The sequence below is a fragment of the Pocillopora verrucosa genome, chromosome 1, assembly GCF_036669915.1.
Source record: "Pocillopora verrucosa isolate sample1 chromosome 1, ASM3666991v2, whole genome shotgun sequence".
Taxonomy (NCBI): domain Eukaryota; kingdom Metazoa; phylum Cnidaria; class Anthozoa; order Scleractinia; family Pocilloporidae; genus Pocillopora; species Pocillopora verrucosa.
Genome location: NC_089312.1, coordinates 2,218,990 through 2,237,990, shown reverse-complemented (window position 1 = coordinate 2,237,990; position 19,001 = coordinate 2,218,990). Strand labels below are relative to the sequence as shown.

The 19,001-nt window shown below is 39.2% G+C and overlaps 4 protein-coding genes across 9 annotated transcripts; all 4 read right to left on the bottom strand.

The window, feature by feature from the left end:
* Nucleotides 1-146: 146 nt before the first annotated feature.
* Nucleotides 147-3,185, bottom strand: LOC131781657 (collagen alpha-2(I) chain-like). Its single transcript, XM_066169554.1, has 9 exons — nucleotides 3,053-3,185; nucleotides 2,815-2,887; nucleotides 2,699-2,725; nucleotides 2,399-2,442; nucleotides 1,930-1,986; nucleotides 1,769-1,822; nucleotides 1,589-1,642; nucleotides 961-1,189; nucleotides 147-867 (listed from the first exon to the last, which is right to left on the bottom strand). The coding sequence occupies exons 1-9, from the start codon at nucleotides 3,122-3,124 to the stop codon at nucleotides 248-250; spliced, it is 1,230 nt and encodes a 409-aa protein (XP_066025651.1). The 5' UTR covers nucleotides 3,125-3,185; the 3' UTR covers nucleotides 147-247.
* Nucleotides 3,186-4,636: 1,451 nt separating this feature from the next.
* Nucleotides 4,637-8,333, bottom strand: LOC131781586 (mannose-binding protein C-like). Its single transcript, XM_059098283.2, has 6 exons — nucleotides 8,158-8,333; nucleotides 7,845-7,923; nucleotides 7,084-7,110; nucleotides 6,596-6,693; nucleotides 6,069-6,255; nucleotides 4,637-5,387 (listed from the first exon to the last, which is right to left on the bottom strand). Exons 1-6 carry the CDS (start codon nucleotides 8,227-8,229, stop codon nucleotides 5,359-5,361), a joined length of 492 nt encoding a protein of 163 aa, XP_058954266.2. The 5' UTR covers nucleotides 8,230-8,333; the 3' UTR covers nucleotides 4,637-5,358.
* Nucleotides 8,334-10,306: 1,973 nt separating this feature from the next.
* On the bottom strand, nucleotides 10,307-13,042 carry LOC131781837 (uncharacterized). Its single transcript, XM_066172449.1, has 8 exons — nucleotides 12,922-13,042; nucleotides 12,686-12,758; nucleotides 12,544-12,570; nucleotides 12,271-12,314; nucleotides 11,889-11,945; nucleotides 11,726-11,779; nucleotides 11,190-11,415; nucleotides 10,307-11,096 (listed from the first exon to the last, which is right to left on the bottom strand). The coding sequence occupies exons 1-8, from the start codon at nucleotides 12,991-12,993 to the stop codon at nucleotides 10,471-10,473; spliced, it is 1,179 nt and encodes a 392-aa protein (XP_066028546.1). The 5' UTR covers nucleotides 12,994-13,042; the 3' UTR covers nucleotides 10,307-10,470.
* A 2,664-nt stretch (nucleotides 13,043-15,706) lies between these two features.
* On the bottom strand, nucleotides 15,707-18,539 carry LOC131781877 (uncharacterized). Of its 6 annotated transcripts, none has more exons than XM_066171396.1 (5): nucleotides 18,402-18,539; nucleotides 17,535-17,607; nucleotides 17,036-17,160; nucleotides 16,554-16,782; nucleotides 15,707-16,462 (listed from the first exon to the last, which is right to left on the bottom strand). In XM_066171396.1, the coding sequence occupies exons 1-5, from the start codon at nucleotides 18,480-18,482 to the stop codon at nucleotides 15,837-15,839; spliced, it is 1,134 nt and encodes a 377-aa protein (XP_066027493.1). In that variant the 5' UTR covers nucleotides 18,483-18,539; the 3' UTR covers nucleotides 15,707-15,836. The 6 variants fall into 6 exon arrangements, with proteins under 6 accessions (XP_066027493.1, XP_066027495.1, XP_066027502.1 ...); XM_066171398.1 differs by having other exon boundaries at nucleotides 17,036-17,151; XM_066171405.1 differs by lacking the exon at nucleotides 18,402-18,539 and adding an exon at nucleotides 17,997-18,340.
* Nucleotides 18,540-19,001: the final 462 nt, after the last annotated feature.

The window sequence follows — 19,001 nt, the reverse complement described above, 5'->3', positions numbered from 1 at the left end:
TGAAAAGCGAAAAAACTCAAACACAATTCCTTACATTTCTATCATTAAAAACATTTATTTTAAGCAGCTATAACGAGATTTTGACACTCCTTTGTAGTGAATGACACTAGTATCTATTCTTTTATTAGTTGTTATTACTAATACAACAAGGTTTGGCTGTTATAACAAGTTACTTTTTTATAATCCCATGCAACACCTTACAGAAACTTGACAGCGCCTTTTCTTAGTTTCAAACTACAGTTTGTTTCTATCGCACCATCACCCAGATTGGTTTGTTTAAGTAACAGTAGCCCGCAATGCACTTGGTACCACGTGCGCGGACGTCGTCGGAGGTGACGTAGTTGTTTGAGCCGTCGACAATATTCCACATGTCAATCCACTTGTCGCTGTCCCTAAAATATTCTGAAATCCTGCCCGATCGAAAGTCTAGACGCAATCTGGCAAAACCCACAGCTGGAGTTTTCTTGTGGCGATCTGCAGGGCTGTACTTGAAGAACCCAAAGACGTTCCCTTGCTTCCCATGGGATCTCCCCATTAATAAATTTTCGAACCCTGTTTTGTCCTTATTTGGAGCGCCTGCCTTCCTGTTGTAAATGACCCGGATGGTATTGACGTCATTAAACCGGAACATGACCTCCTTCCAGTCCCTCATGTCAGGGTGGATGTGACTCGCTGCATCTGAGTCTGTGGATTTAGCTGCTGATGCTGAAAATGCTGTCTTTATAGAGATGAAGCTTGGGGAAACCTTGGTGGCAACTAGTGTCCAACCTCCATTCTCAGTCTCCATGTCGCAAAAAGCCTGAAACGAGTCACCTGTCGAGCCTCCGTTTGGATCGATCCAGTAAAGTCCGCTACCACGCCTGTCACCTTAAACAGACCATTAAAATCATTTGAGATCGTCTCCTCGTATTTTTTTTAATCTCAATCATTTTCCAAACCATTTAGAAATCATAATCACACCTGATTTTAGGATATCCATACAGTGACGGCCAGGTCTACTGGCCACGTGACCTTTCCCTCCAGTCACCAATGGCAACCAAGCACTTCCATCGCATAGTTGCAAGGCATTTTGGGAAGCATTGTAACGAACGGTACCAGCAGTTCGCAGACTACATTTCTCAGCGGTGTCACCAAACTTGATGGCGCCTTGAGGTGATTTACCAGCCGGACCGGTTTCGCCTTTTTGACCCTGACAAAAAAAATTGAAAGTGTTTATTTCATGATGAAAAAGAACTTAGTACATCGTAGAGATCGATTTAGAAGATATCTAAGCAATGGCCATAGAACTCTTTTGTTGGCAGTGGTGCGACAGTGGGCATAGAATTTTACCTGCAACTGAGTAATGACAATGCTTTTAAATAGCCACGGTTTACCAACCCTTATATCGTTTTTTTCTTTTGCCGGTTTTCAGTTTAAGGTTTTTTTTTTTCTGGAACGCCCAATAACTTCCCTCAATTAGGGGTCTACTTTTTTCGTTTTTTTTCCCTTTTTTCCGCTGTTTTGTTGTTTGGCAAATGAGTTCAGTAAGGTTTTTCTGAAAAACTTTATAGACTCGAAGTGAGGTTTCTTAGGAAAATCATCGACTGACCTTTGTTCCATTTATTCCATCTTTCCCATGAAAGCCCTGCTCCCCTTTGACTCCCTAAGTATTCAAAAATAAATATTACATCACAATTAGAGTTGTCGCTGCTTCTGCGCGGAATAAGCTTTATTATTTTGCTTTTTTTATGGTTTTGAAGTTAAGTTATTAAGAAATTTAAACACCAACCTTTAAGCCGTTCATTCCGTCGTTTCCCATCGGTCCTCGTTGTCCTTTATCTCCCTGAAAAGAAGAAACTTTTCGTTAAAACTTGTGACTGAGATGATAGTTACTAATTTGATTTAAAAAAATTGTTAGCTTTGGTGATAAAAATCGAGTGAGTCACGCACCTTGACAGCATTTTTCCCTCCACTTTCTTTACAAAGACCTTGTTCGCCTTTCTCACCCTGAAATAAAATTTTAAAAAGTATCTTTTAAATACCCTACATATCCTAGGTGCCGCTTTACTGTCCTCTTTGATCTGTAGAAAATCATACACCATAAGGACAGAGAATCGTCCAAATATTCAGGATACGTATTTATAATACTCAGCGATATCATTAGTTCCCTACTAAGCTCAAATAACGTCTATGTAACTCGTGAGGAGTCTGTCAGTCCCTACATATAAAATTTAGCTCATCGGTTAATTTGCCCAAAATATACATGTGATTCAACTCGAACGCGGTTATTTACTTCAGAATTCTGTAAACAAAATTCCTTTAGTTTGAAAGCGGTTTGTAATACATCTTTCTTTTCTTCTCTTCCGTTTTCGCTTGTGGCGTTTGTCCTTCATTACTTTGTTCATTTCCTCACACCAACCTTTGTTCCCATTTTCCCGTCGCGTCCATCTCGGCCATCTTTTCCTTCAATCAAAGACAAGAAAATATGTGCTGTGAGGGAATTTCATGAAGCATAAGATATTTTCGAGAGACATTTTAACATTTCAACTATCCCTTCGGAGAACCGTAGTCGTCTACAAGCGCACTTTGTTCTTAACTATACATTGCTGGCAGAACGTTCTCACCCAGTTATGGCTGTTAAAGTGATTTAGTGTTTATTACAAAAAAAACCTTTAAAGTGCGACTTAACTATCCAATATTTTTCTTGGACATTCCATACCGTTTTGACCATCTCTGCCGTCTCTGCCTGAAAAAAACAAAGGTGAAAAATGGTCGTTAATGTTAAAGAAAAATATGAAATATCAAGAAATAGCAAATATGATGATACGTTCATACCGTCGCGGCAGGAACAACTGTCCTTCAAAACAGACTTTCCACACTTAATTGGCTGTGTTTCATTCTTCGAACACTAAAAAAAAAAAAGGGAGATCTATCTCGAACAACGTGGTACGACTCTAAACTGTGTAGTTTAAGCAATAAACTTGCCGGGTTGAGCATGAATATTTAAGAACATTTATTCATCCACAAAGAGACGATATGTCCTGGTATTTATTGACAAAAAATTCCCACTTACCGATTGATTCTTTGAGACTACAAAGGTACCCAGGATAAAAATGCAGCTTAGGGCAAGAAATAATCGAAACATCTTCACTTCCTCTTCTTTTCCTGAAAGTTTCTTTGGAATAAAAACAGAGTTTCAAGACGTGAGCATTTTAATGCAAAGCTAGTTGAATATTTGCATTCATCAGAACGAGAAAAAACAGCATAAGGGCGGTTCAGACAATTTGTTATGATCGTTTTTTTTTTTGTGTGGATTTTTTGCTTTTCGCCTTTCATACACCAAACCTTTCCTTTTGAATGGCGTATTTGACTGGCGATATCTCCCAAAGCAAATTTCGTTCCGTCAGTGTATTTCACAAAAACACACGATACACATTATTGTTTGTATAAATATATGCAGAGCTCATATCCCCGGTGTCACTGAAGGATTACAATGATTTATGCTATAAGACAGTTTCTGATAAGTACAGCGTGACGTGCAGGTCACGCTGGTTCATTTAGAATCGATCTGCCGGCATCAGTCTTTTTAGAATTAATGAGTCTTCGTTGCGCGCGAGGCTCTTAAAGCATAGAAACGCCTCGCACCACTTTTCAAATAGCTGCTTACTGGTGACTTTCGTTCTTGAACTCTTATAATTGGCTCATCTATTCCAATTCGAGGATGGCGGCTTCAGATCACGGTTTATCGTGGAGCCCAAACATTTCTGTAAATTGACAAGTGAACATAATTCCCGTTGAAAAAGGTCAATTTTCTTATATCGCTACTCTCTAGAGTTTCTCCTCGCAGCAGAATTTTTTAGCTTTAGAGATTTCCTTGAAGTCGGTTTCACAGATACATCGGCGCGGCCGCCATTTTGTTAACTCAACCCAGATCTTTTCTTCCGTCGCTTCTGGCCTTTAATTAGTTTGGGTTGCATTTGTGTGATCAACTGGATTCAGAGATTTCTTCCCCGCTTCCTCCTTCTTTGAGGGTTTTTTTCCCCCACAGAGTGGTATGTTGCTCGTTTTAATCATGCCGCATTGGTGTATTCTTGCACCAATCAGAATGCCGCATTAGTGTATTCTTGCACCAATCACAGTGTCAGGGAATTGCACCTCATGCCAATCATGCCATACAATGACTGAGTTGCCAGTAAAACATCTTTGGCTGTCTTCAGATTTCAAATGAATAACCGTTATTGGAATTTTTTTTTCTCAACGTTAAAGCTGTTGTATGCTGAGAAAATGTGTGCCTACAGAAATATAGCACACCCTCAATTTTCCTGAGACTTTGTCATGACATTTTGTAAACTTGTTATCAATCGATTTGTAATACCGAAAAAAAAAAAAAAAAAGGAACGCTTTGGAGGCATTCAGTGCTTCTTTTAGGACTATGATTCGGGTTCATTAAAGTTGAAGTCGGGTTCTATTCAACTAAACTGAGAAAAACAAGAGAATCCCTGAAAGAATTGTGTTTTCCCTGATTTGGTTTCATCAGATGGCACATAACTTGACCGGTATATGATTTAAAACGTAATACCGCCGAAAATTTGGTTAAAGCGGGGAATGTTTTCAACGGTATTTATTCTCTTTATCCAATCACCAACCTTACATTATCCAATACAATTTAGCTCTTGATACAACTACAACAAAGCTTTGCTGTCTTACATAGTTACCCTTCTATCCTAACATCTTACAGAAACTTGACAGCGCCTTCTATTGGTTTTCAACTACAGTTTGTTTCTATCGCACCATCACCCAGATTGGTTTGTTCAGATAACAGTAGCCTGCGATACACTTGGTACCACGCGCAAGGCGGTCGTCGGAAGTGACGAAGTTGTTTGAGCTTTGGGCACTATGCCACATGTTAATCCACTTGTCTGTGCCATCATGAACTTCAGATATTCCGTATTTTGAGTAGAAGTGCAGCTTGGATATTGTGGCAAAACCAGAAGAGGGATTCCTCTTATTGTTATCTGCCGGGCTGTACTTGTAAAACCCGTGGATGTTCTTGTTTTGATTGTGAGTTGTTCCCGATAAGAACTTATCGAAGTCTGTTTTGTCGTTATTTGGAGCGATCGCCTTTCTATTGTAAATAACCCGGATGGTGCTGACGTCACTGAACCGGAACATGACCTCTTCCCAGTCCCCCATGTTCGGGTGGATGTGACTTGCTGCATCGGCGTCTGTAGTTTTTGCTGCTGATGCTGAGAACGTTGTTTTGATGAAGATGAAGCTTGAGGACACTTTGGTGGAAATTAGTGTCCAGCCTCCGCCCTCGGTTTCCATGTCGCAAAAAGCTTGGAATGAGTCATCTGTCGAGCCTCCGTTTGGATCGATTCAATAAAGTCCGTTACCACGACCGTGACCTGGAAGAATAAAAAGTGATTAAACGAGAAATCGATTTCCCTCCGGAATAAATTATATGATGCAATTTGCCTGACTGATTATTGTTCCAGTACTGAAGATTAGATGACAAACGGCACTTGTATATGGGGCGTCTACATGCAATTACAGGCCAGATTGGAAGCTCTTTTTTTCAGCTGCCAGACTGCAAAGGTTTTCCAGCCCGTATCCCTCCCACGAACTGTGGCATGTGTGTGATAATTGACAGATATCCAAATTAAATCATTACTATATGCTATTACTTTATTGAGGTGCAGACATGTTTTCATGTGAGTGAACCCTTCAGAAAGAAAGCCTAAATAAATCCCTGTTACACCTTACAGTTTAAATTAGACCCTTCTTGAGTCGAGGATTACGCCGCAAGTCTGCCCCGACCTTTGCTGAAAATAAATTAGGATTTCTAGATTTCACGTAAGTTGATTTAGTTGCTCACAAATAATCGGCAACGAGAGTTCCAAGAGACCTATTGGTTTCCTCTTGTATTTCCAGAAAACAAAGCGTACATCGGCAGTTTATTTATTTTAAGCGGGCAGGAAGCATAAATCAGTTTAAAACCTAGACTAAACTATAAATGTGTTACAATGAAGGGAAAAATTCGTAGTTCTCTATTTTCTCTTTACAAGGACGCTTTATCTCAAACTCACCTGACTTCAAAATATCTAGACAATGACGTCCCGGTTCATTAGCAGCGAGACCTTTCCCGCCAATCACCACCGGTAACCAAGCTTTACCATTGCACCATTCCAAAGCATTTTGGGAAGCATTATAGCGAACAGCACCAGCGATACTCCTTGCACATATTCCAGCGGACTCAGACTCACCTTTTTCACCCTCGAAGCAAAAACGTGCGAACAACAGTTTCGTAAAGTTAAATTTATGTCGACAAAAATGGGTTGGTTGGAAGAAATTGAGAGAAAGATTATGACAAAGAGTCGTAAACGGCCATGAAAATGGATGCTTGGCCTCAACAATAACCCCTCCCCCTCCCCCCTTAAAAAAAAAGATGCTGATTCACTTAAATTATGAGATATGAAATATAATTATTATAGATCTTAATTTCATACGATTTTCTATGCAAGAGCTTAGACTCTCACTCAAACCAAATGTTCGGACGTTCTTTCTCTCTCTTCTTTCCTTTTTTCATTTTAATAATTAGTATTTTTTTACCAACCTTCGCTCCGTTTCTCCCGTCTCTTCCGTCGCGGCCATCTTTACCTTGGACGCCTTGCGGGCCTTGAATACCTCGGATGCCTTGAATACCTTGTACACCTAAGAAAAAAAAGAAAAAAGGTAGTGCGATGCTGATTTTTTAAAAATATCCTTGGTTGTCAGCGGAGTAGAACTAGTTCTAGAACAGTGATGAGTTCGACTGAAATAAAATAATATTATCGGCATAGCTCCGTTCACACTGACGTGTGATTGGCCAGACATAGGATAACGGGTTGACTTACAGCCTGTGTCGCCGATCTTGGACATCTCTTTTGCGAGAAAAAATGATAGGACAAAATACGTTGGAACTGAGCTTATGTTATCCATGTCTTCTGGCCAAATACTATCCGTGCGACCTTACCTTTTCATTCGGTTATAAGCTTCTTAATCATGATAGGAAAATAGAAAAAAAAATCATTTACTGTCCGATTGAAAAAAACATTCTTATACCATTGTGACCATCCCGACCATCTCTACCTAAAAGATAAAATTTAAAAAAAATCTTATCAATCAGAAGTGACCCGGAAGTGAAGAAATTCGTACACGATGGAACCTCCATTAAGGGGATACCCTGAGGACCTGGGCATGCGTCATATGCAAAAAAAATTGATGAGTGGGGTTTATTAATAATTAATCATCACAAAAAGACAACATCACGTTTTACTATCCTGTCTTGGAATCCTCTAAAGTCTTTATTGAAAGCAGTTATATTGTATATATATTTTACGAAACAGGCTTTTAGGGATGAAAGCATAGTCTCTCTGTTTTTCCCCCTATCGCAACATATATATATATATATAGCATAATTAACATAATTAAAATAAAAAATAATTAAAATAATTAACTGACTCTGCGATATTGTGGATATTATATTTGAATATATCTCCTATAGCGACACAAATACTTTGGTTAAATGGCTTAAGTAAAAATTTAAGGAACTGCTTTTAACAAACTTAAATAAAGCCAAAGTGGCAGACTATTTCTGCCCCCGATGCACGCATTTCTAACTCATGAACTGAAACTAATTTGGCTCAGAAATTTGACTCCAGAAGAAATGATCAGCAAAGTTAACCTTTGGCAATTAATCAGTCCATAGATGTCATCAAATGCTGTACGGTATGAAGAAGGTTATTTTTTGAAAGTTGTCATCATTGTGAAAACCGACTTTTCATTTCAATGTTGTATTGTTCCGTCATCTGTTCAGTAATTACCGTCGCGACAGCAACAGCAACAGCATTCCTTTGAATCAGACTTTCCACAGTGATTTTGTTGTGCATCGTTTCCAGAGTCCTGCGGTAATCAACATAAACAATTACAATGCACTATTCAGAATTCTCGATCGATTTAACTATAAGGTGTTACATGAAAAGAACCCTAAATTCCAATCCACACGTAAGATGCAAACCAAACTGTTTAATATATGAGGAGAAGAATTGCGAAATCAGTCATTAATCCATAAAATTGAAAGAAAAAACACTTTATGCTCTGCAGTCCTAATATATTGCACAACTTAATCAAACTTACCAATTTATTCTGTGGGGTTGAACAAGAGCTCAAGGCAACAACAGAGGTCAACACAATTAGTAATCGGAACATTTTAGCTTTCCTGATCTACTATCCCCGGCCACTGCTTGTTTCGTAGTACGTTGTTCAAAGAAAAACCTGTCCAGCAAAGATCTGATCACATCTATCATTTATCGTTAGTGTTGTATACCTAATAATGGTTAACTACGTGATGTATTATTTACGTTCTGGTCAACAGCTAGGTCAAACTAAATACGGATATGCGTGTGTAACGTGACATTGAAGAGCTATTTTTTCTCACGCTCTATTTCTACTACGGTAACTAAAATTAATTATACTGTTATCTGAAATTTGCTGACACAAAAGCCATCTAAATGAATAATTTTCCCTATCTTTCCCTAATATTTCGTTGCATCACATGATTTTCAACATCTGAATAAAATAGCTGATTCTTTTCGAACGCTCATGGGGAGATAAATAAGATTAAATTACCCTCAAAGGGCAACAGATCATATCTAAAAGGAAATAGATCTTGACTGTTTTTGCCCACCGGCATTGTTCGAAAAGGGGGTGGCAATATTTTTGCCTTATGCGTAAACATAGCGACGAATGCATTTAGCAAATTTTTGAAACGTTTTGTTTTCTTCGTTTGCGTGTATGTACGGTGCGTGGGTTGCACTGTTGTGAGTTCCTTTTGCAGTTTCCAAAAGTGTCCTCGAAGATTAAGATTAGGATAAGTTTAAATCCTAAGTCATTCCCTATATCTCCTTTACTGGCTCGGGATGACGAGGGACCATACACTAGCAACGAGGTCAGGCTAAAGGCAAAGAACATTTTTGCACTCTAGCTTTAACCACACCTGTTATTATATTTCCGGTTCATGCTGAGAGTGTAAATGATTATCCCAATTGAGATTATTAAGAAGTCCAGTTTCAGTGGACTGAGCGTTTTGCTTTCCTTTTAATCTCTACAGTTTCACTGAATGATTTTAGACATCTGAAACATGCACTGATTCTCGCCAAACGCCCTTGACAGAACGGCAAAGAGGACTTTGCAGAAGCTTGACAGTCCAGCATGGCCCAGGGAAAACAATTCATTGCTAATCACGTAGTTTGAGAGATTTAAGTGATAAACACATATTGCCATGTGACTAGTTGAGGCTTGATGTTGTCGTACGTGCGCGCAAAATTGAAAGTTAACGTGAGTGGCAAAGTTCCATGGTGGAATCACATCCAAAGTAACTTTTTCGGTTTTCGAACACAATAGATATCGAACTCTTCTTCAACGATAGATGAATGCCGGGAAAATCTGCGCAAATGGCTTGGAAACTTCCTCTTCTGTTTAAAAACCTTTGCATACCGAGAAGACATTTGCTTACGGAAATGTAGGCTTCAATCCGCTGAGTTTCCCTCACACGAAACAGAGCCGCATTTCGTGGCCTTGTGCCATGAGTGTTAAGGAAAACGGGTTTTCTGCACAGGGCACCCAAAACTTATGACCCGTGGATACGAATGCATTATTTTTCATGTCAGTGCTTTCATGTACTTGCTTACATCCACATGTACACAAGAAACCTTTCTGAGCAGAAGTTTACTCAGACAAACCAAATTTTTGACAAAATTTCAATTATATCTTGGAAGGAAACCGTAAACAGTAAAAACTCTGTTTAAAATTTTACAATACAAGAAAATAACCACTAGCCTTAAGCATGAAACAAGGCATTTGGGAGACTATCATTCATTTTCACCGCTACTTAAAACTCGTTACAAATATGGGCCTTTGCCCGAAAAGTCGTCAGACACTGATTGGGCGATGAATCAAATACTATGCGTACCCCTTTCATCTTAGTGGTGTTTTAGCTATATATGCCAGGCACGAATATGATTTTAAAGTGGTCGATCAGAAAACCTCTTATTTTATTAATGTTCTCTCTATTTCGGCTTCTGGAAAGTGTGAAACTTTATTCCTGGACTCAGTTTCCATAAGACTGAAAAAAAATATTTTGCAAACGCGTTATCAACAGATAACAGTTAAAGGCAAAAAATCCCATTTTGAAATGCACATAATCGAAAAAAAGCCGAAAACAATAAAATAAAAATGGACTGAAGTTGATCTTTGTTAGAATCAAGGAAACGTTTCAACAGTATTTATTCTCCTTATCCAATCACCAAGCTTACAATATCCGATACCGTTTCATAACGCTTGGTACAACTACAACAAAGCTTGACTGTCTTTATATAGTTTTTTTTTAAATCCCTACACCTTACAGAAACTTAACAGCGCCTTTCCTTTGTTTTCAACTACAGTTTGTTTCTATCGCACCATCACCCAGATTGGTTTGTTCAGATAACAGTAGCCTGCGATACACTTGGTACCACGCGCGCGGCTGTCGTCGGAAGTGACGTAGTTGTTTGAGCTGTCAGCTCTATCCCACATGTCAATCCACTTGTCTGAGCCAGCGTGAGCTTCAGATATTCCGTATTTTGAATTGAAGACCAGCTGGGATATTGTGGCAAAACCAGAAGAGGGATTTCTCTTATTGTGATCTGTCGGGCTGTACTTGTAAAACCCGTAGATGTTCTTAGCTATCGCGGTAGTTGTCCCCATCAGGAACTTGTCGAATTCTGTTTTGTCCTTATTTGGAGCGCCTGCCCTCCTGTTATAAATAACCCGGATAGTGTTGACGTCATTAAACCGGAACATAACTTCTCCCCAGTCCCCCATGTCAGGGTGAATGTGACTTGCTGTATTTGCGTCTGTGGTTTTTGCCGCTGACGCTGAGAATGTTGTTTTGATGAAGAGGAAGCTTAGGGACACCTTCGTGGCAATTAGTGTCCAACCTCCACTCTCAGTGTCCATGTCGCAAAAAGCCTGGAACGAGTCACTTGTCGAGCCTCCATTTGGATCGATCCAGTAAAGTCTGTTACCATTACTGCCACCTAAAAGAGACCATTAACTGATCATTTGAAATCGTCTCCTAATATCGTTCAAAGCTCAATCAGCTTCGAAACCTCAAAGAATTATAATTTGACCTGATTTTAGGATATCCATACAGTGACGGCCAGGTCTACTAGCCACATGACCTTTCTTTCCAGTCACAAGTGGCAACCAAGCGCTTCCATCGCAGAGCTGCAAAGCATTTTGGGAAGCATTGTAACGAACGGTGCCAGCAGTTCGCAGAGTACATTTCTCAGCGGTGTCACCAAACTTGATGGCACCATGTGATTTACCAGCCGGACCGGTTTCGCCTTTTTGACCCTGACAAAGTAGAAATTAAAAGTGTTCATTTTATGATGAAAAAAAAAGCGAAGCACATCACAGAAATCGGTTTCGAAGATATTTGAGCAATGGCCACAGAACTCTTTGGTGGTGGCGCGACAGTAGGCATAGAATTTTACTCGCAGCTTAGTCATGACAATGCTTTAAAATGGCCACGGTTCACCAACCCTTATAGCTAAACCTTTAACCAGAGGACAATCATAGTGGTTGTTGCTTCTACGAATGAGTTTTATTATTTTGTCCTTTCTGTGGTTTTGAAGTTGAGTTTGTAAGAAATTTAAACACCAACCTTTAAGCCGTTCATTCCGTCGTTTCCCTTCGGTCCTCGTTCTCCTTTATCTCCCTGAAAAGAAGAAACTTTTCGTTAACACTTGTGACTGAGATGATTATTACTAATCAGTGTTACAAAAAAATTGTGAGCTTTGGTGATAAAAATCAAGTGAGTCACCAACCTTGACAACACTTTTTCCTCCACTTTCTTTACTGAGACCTTGTTCGCCTTTTTCACCCTAAAATAAAATTTAAAAAAAGTGTTTCTTAAGTACCCTACATACAATAGGTGCCCGCTTTAAGAAAGTTTGAAGTTTTAAACACTTTCCCTTACTGTCCTCTTTAATCTGAAGAAAATCATGCAACATGATAAATTTTCCCAAAATATGCATATGATTCAACTCCAACGCGTTTATTTTACTTCAGAATTCTGTAAACAATATTCCTTTAGATTGAAAGTGGTTTGCGATTTGATAGAACATTCTCTTCGTCTTTCTTTCCTTTTTTTCCGTTTTGGGTTGTGGCGTTTTTCCTTTATTTCTTTGTTCGTATCTTTACACCAACCTTTGTTCCCATTTTCCCGTCGCGTCCATCGCGGCCATCTCTTCCTTCGATCAAAGACAAGAAAATATTTGCTATGAGTGAATTTCATGACGCACAACATATTTTCGAGAGACATTTTAACATTCTAACTATCCTTTTGGAGATATCTAGTCGTCTACAAGTGGACTCTGTTCTTAACAATGAATTGCTGGCAGAACGCTCCCACCCAGCTATGGCTGCTAAAGTAATTCACTGTTTATTACAAAAAACCTTTTAACTATAACTATTACATACCGTTTCGACCCTCTCTGCCGTCTCTACCTGAAAAAAGAAGTGTAAAAGGTCGTTGATGTAAAATAAAAATATGAAATATCAAGATTTAGCAAATTCCAGTCGGGTGCAATTTAAAACTCAACAAATTGTGATACGTTCATACCGTCGCGGCAGGAACAACTGTCCTTCGAAACAGACTTTGCACACTGACTTTGCTGAGGTCCATTCTTCGAGCCCTAAAAAGGGAGGTTCTCGATCAACGTGGTACGATTCTAAAATGTGTAGTGCACGAGTTTAAGAAATAAACTTGCCGGGTTCAGCATAAATATTTAAGAACATTTATTCATCCACAAAGAGACGATACGACTTCGTATTTACTGACAAAATATTCCCACTTACCGTTTGGTTCTTTGAGACTGCAAAAGTACCCAGGATAAAAATGCAGCTTAAGGCAAGAAATAATCGGAACATCTCGGCTTCCTCTTCTTTTGTTGAAAGTTTCTTTGGAACAAAAGCAGAGTTTCAAGACACGAGCAGTTTGAATGCAAAGTTAGTTGAATATTTGCATCTCATCAGAACGCGAAAAAACGGCATGAGAGCGGTTCAGACAATTTGTTATGATCGTTTCTTGTTTGTTTGTTTTAGAAGTCTGCTTTTTCCCTTTTCATACTCCAAACCTCTGCTTTCGAATGGCGCACTTGACCGGCGATATCTCTCTAAGCTAATTTGGTTCAGCATATTTCCACGACGAGGAAATATATCTTCCAATGAGAAAAGAATTAAAACCAACAAAAACACACGATATACATTACTGTTTGTATAAATATTTACAAAGCTTATGTCTCCGGTGCCACTAAAGGAATACAATGATTGATGCTATGCGACAGTTTTTGATAAGGATAGCGTGACGCACAGGTCACGCATGTACGCAGGCGGTGTGCGCACTCCGATTGCGTTGCATTGTGGTAGCTCCATTTTCAGCATGGGGTGAAAGCAGCAGAAATCGGCAGATTTTGACCGAACATTCCGTAACAGTTAGACCGTTCATTTTTCTTTTTACCATATGCAAATATAATCTGATTTATTCTAAATGGGTGAAAGTATTTTTTGTACGTATTTGTCGCGTATTCTATGGTTCTCAAGGAGAAACGCAATCACGGCTTTTTTAGTATGCAATTTGAGACCGGTTTTCGAGAAGGTCAAATTTAAGGTACGTCGTAGTTTGGAGCCTTTCAAAGATTTGGATGGCCGCCTTGATCCTTCTTTGACAGCTCTGAACAAACACTTTCCAACGGTGTATGTGTTTCATGTGTTTGAGACTGATTATGGCCGAGAAAAGGTCTATTGTTACATTACTCAGCGTTACTATCGTATACTCAATTGAAATGTAAATCTACTTTCCTAGTAAAAGCAAACTAACTAGTCCCGAGTGTTGTATGGTAAAGTTATTATCTTGATCGTTGAATGAAGGACAGTTGAACTAGAGCAATGAAAAGAGTCCGCACTTGACCAATGAATAACTCTACAATGCACACGGCGACACGCCGGGTAAGTCGGAAAGCAAAAGGCAGTCGATCGTTAAAGGGTGTTGATAGGCTTGTGCGACTCCTGACATTCGCTTGCGCTTTTAAATCTTCTGACCTGAAAGCTTAGCTATTATTAGGATATCTTTTAATGAATTTCGTTTGCGATGTGATAATTAGGGTTAGTTTTAAGGTGTCATTTCCCCATCTGTATGTTCTTGAGGTTTGGCTAAGCTGGATGAGACTGTGTTACAAAAGGTAATATTTTCATGTATGCGCGCGATTTTGTTTTTTTTTTTTTCAAGTATACTGTCTCTCTCGCAGAAAATAACTCTAGAGATGCGTTTCTCAAAACCTCATTCTAGGTATTACCTATTCTTTAAGCATATTTGACACTCTATACGTTTTTTATCAAACGTTGAGCGTGACGAATTTGGTCGAATTCGGAGGCAAAAGTCTTCTCCGGAGATGTTCACTCGACCGCGACAGGATGCAAATGACTCACTTTTTGTTTTATGACCATGATGCAACACAATCAGAGTGCGCACACCGCCTGGCCGGCATCTGTACTTTTAGAATTAACGAGTCGTCGTTGCGTGTAAGGGCTCTTAAAGTGGTAGCATAGAAACGCCTCGCAACCCTTTTTAAATAGCTGCCTACTGGTGCCTTTCGTTCTTAAACTCTTATACTTGGCTCATCTTTTCTAATTCGAGGATGGGGGCTTGAGATCACGGTTCATCGTGGAACCCCAACATTGCTGTGACTCACTTGGCAAGTGAACATAATTCCCGCTGAAAAAAATCACTTATCTTCTATCACTTCTTTTTTAGAGATTCTCCTCGCAGCAGTATTATTTAGAGATTAACTTAAAGTCGGTTTCAAATATACATCTACGCGGCCTCCATTTTGTTAACTCAACCCAGGTCTTCTCTTCCGTCGCTTTTGGCCTTTAATTGGTTTGGGTTGCATTCATGTGATCAACTGCATTTAGAGATTTCTTACCAGCTGCCTCCTTTTTTTCAGTTTTTTCCCTCACAGAGTGGTATGTTGCTCGCGCGCATCAGATTGCTCATTACAGTATGTCTCTCGCACCAATCAGATTGCTTATTAGAGCATGTCTATCGCACCAATCAGATCACATCACTGTTGTAGTCCTGCACCAATCAGAGTTTTAGGGAATTGTCCCTCATGCCAATTATGTCATACAATGAATTAGTTGCCAATAAAATATCCTTGGCTGTTTTCAGACTTTAAATGAATAAACGTTAAAGACTAAAACTTAGCAACTGGCTTATCTAAGTTTCTTTCTCAACGTTAAAACTGTTGTATGCCGAGAAGATGAATGCTTTCAGAAATGAGGACACCCTCAATTTTTATGAGACTTTGTCATGATATTTTGTAAACTCGTTATCAATCGATTCACAGTATCAAAAAATAAAAAAGGAACGCTTTGGAGGCATTCAATTCTTTCTGTAGGATTATGATTCGGGTTCATTAAAGTTGAAGTTGGGTTCGACTCAACCAAATTGAAAAAAAAACAAACAAACAAAAGAATCCCTGAAAGAACTGCGTTTTCCCTGATTTGATGTAACCAGATGGCACATAACTTAACCGGTATGTGATTTAAAACGTAATACCGCCGAACATTTGGTTAAACCCAATGAAATGTTTCAACAGTATTTATTCTCCTTATATAATCCCCAAGCTTACATTATCCAATACCAGTTAGCTCTTGATACAACTACAACAAAGCTTTGTTGTCTGTTTTTTGTAGAAACTTGACAGCGCGTTCTATCGCACCATCACCCAGATTGGTTTGTTCAGATAACAGTAGCCTGCGATACACTTGGTACCACGCGCAAGGCGGTCGTCGGAAGTGACGAAGTTGTTTGAGCTTTGGGCACTATTCCATATGTTAATCCACTTGTCTGTGCCATCATTAACTTCAGATATTCCGTATTTTGAATAAAAGTACAGCTTGGATATTGTGGCAAAACCAGAGGAGGGATTCCTCTTATTTTGATCTGCCAGACTGTACTTGTAAAACCCGTGGATGTTCTTGATCGTATTGTAAGTTGTACCCATTAAGAACTTGTCAAAGTCTGTTTTATCCTTATTTGGAGCGCCTGCCTTCCTGTTGTAAATAACCCGGGTGGTATTGACGTCCTTAAACCGGAACAAGACCTCTTCCCAGTCCTCCATGTCAGGATGAATGTGACTCGCTGCATCTGCGTCCGTGGTTTTTGCTGCTGATGCTGAAAATACTGTTTTGATAAAGCGGAAGCTTGGGGACACCTTTGTTGCAACCAGTGTCCAACCTCCGCTCTCAGTCTCCATGTCGCAAAAAGCCCGGAACGAGTCATCCGTCGAGCCTCCGTTTGGATCGATCCAGTAAAGTCCGCTACCACGACTGCCACCTTAAACAGACCATGAAAATGGTTTGAGATCGTCTCCTAATGTCTTCTAAAGGTCAATCAGCTTCGAAACCTCCAGGAATTATAATCTTACCTGATTCTAGGATATCCAAACAATGACGGCCAGGTCTGCTAGACACGTGCCCTTTTCCTCCAGTCACCAATGGCAACCAATTGCTTCCATCGCAGAGTTGTAGAGCATTTTGGGAAGCATTGTAACGAACAGTACCTGCACTTTGTATAGCACATTTTGCAGCGGTGTCACCAAACTTGATTGCACCTTGAGGTGATTTACCTGCCGGACCGGGTTCGCCTTTTTGACCCTGACAAAATAGAAATTCCAAATGTTCATCTCATTATGTGATGAAGTTGTGCATCGTAAGTTCAACCTGAATGATTTATCAGCAATGGAACTTATTTTTGACGTATACAATAACAGTAAGCTCAGATGAGATGAGTATCATTGAATGGAACAGGCCTTGCTTTACAATTCTAACGACGCGGTTTAACTTAAGTCATTCTTTCCTCTATTTTTGTCACTTTTTCTGGACCCAGAAAACGAAATATTTCACCAACCTTGGCTCCGTTTCTTCCGTCTCGACCGTCGCTACCATCTTTGCCTCGGACGCCTGGTGGACCTTGAATGCCCTGGACGCCTGGTGGACCTTGAATGCCCTGAACGCCTTGCGGACCTTGGATACCTCAGTAAAGAAAGAGGAAAAAATATTTTTTTTGCGAGTCCTTAGTCTTCGATAAAATATTTCTTGGACAAGGACTGAGTCCGTAGAAATTGATAATTGTTTTTGTTGCCTTTGAATAACTACCTAAGCACCACGAAACATATTGGACTATTGTACAATTGAAAGATTTATGTCTTTAAAATATATCAGAATCGTGAGTGATAAACTGATAAATTATCTTGCACCATTTTGACCATCCCGACCGTCTCTATCCTGAAGATGAAGGAAAAAATATTTCGCCAACATTGAAACGTCATATCAGCGTATAAAATGTGTAAAACGCCAGAAAAAAATTGATTCGTGAAAAACTTTTAATTGTTTTCGACCGACCATACCGTCGCGACAGTAGCGACATTTCTTTGGATCCGTCTTTCCACACTTGTTTTGTTGGGTTCCGTTCGCAGAATCCTGAAAAAAAAATCACATCGATCAACTTTTGAATTTACGATTTCCATGCCGATCTAGAACTGCTAGTCGTCGACATGAATCAAACGAAACAGTGTCGGCTTGGAAAATTCTCTCAATCTACGAAACGGAATGTGCTTTCGTGATATCGAATAACAAAAACAGAGGCAAACTTACCGACTTGGCCAGGGCAGTTGCACTACGATTCACGGCAAAAACGAAACTAAAATTCATATCGATCAACTTCTGAATTCACGATTTCCCTATCGATCTAGAACTGCTAGTCGTCGACTTGAATCAAACGAAACAATTTCGGCTTGGAAAATTCTCTCAATCAACGAAACTGAATGTGCTTCAGTGATATCGAATAAAAAAAACAGAGGCAAACTTACCGACTTGGCCAGGGCAGTTGGACTATAATTCACGGCAAAAACGAAAATGAACGCAAAAAGTAAGCGGAACATGTTTAGTTGCTTCTTCTTCTCAGAAATGTGTCGTTATTATTAAATAAAACGAAATGAAATAAACACTTTGAATGCAAAATGTTTGTTTATTGTTGACATGAACGAGAAAAAATGGCAAAACCTACCGCTTAGCTAGATTATTTGGTTTTTCAGTTTACTTTTTGGTTTTCTTTTCCTTCCACAGAAACCTTTACTGTATTTAGATGAATAAGTAAAGGTCCGCGAAATCTTAAATCTAGCCATAAGTATTGAAATTATAAGAATTTTAGTCGTTCACAAAAGTACGAGACGTTACCCCGAGTTTTGATCATAACTCAATATAAGTATATTTACCTGTTTGCTTGATTTGCTTTGTGAGGTTACATGAAAACCCAAGATGAAAACGCAAATCAATGCAAAAAGTAATCGGAACATTTTACTTCCTTTTCTTTATTCATTGAATGCCTGAACAGATTTAAAAGAGAACGTTTTAAATACAAAATTATTTGTTTACGCCTCAGCCAAACGAGAAAAGGGCAAGACACGGAAGACTAAACAACTTATGTTAATGATAATTTGTCAAGAACTTATTCCACAAGGAAGTCTTTCATCTCATACAGAGACGTTGTCCATTTCTGAATGACATTTAAACTGACAATATTTTTTCAAAACGAATGTAGTACAATTTCGAAATGAAATCATGCATCGATAAATGACGACGATAGTATGAGACAAACGCACTGATGCCTCTTTTTGCGCGCTGCTTTCGAATGACCTCACGCTAATGATTCCTGAGCATATTTTTAGTAACGATATCTCTGTGCCGGAGGGAAGATAAAGAATTTATTCAATCTCTAATTTTCTTTATTACTTTCATCAAGTGTGCTCGTTCAATTATGTCTCTCAGTTAAACCGTATTAAACACTGATTTCTTTGCTTGACATGTGGAAGAAC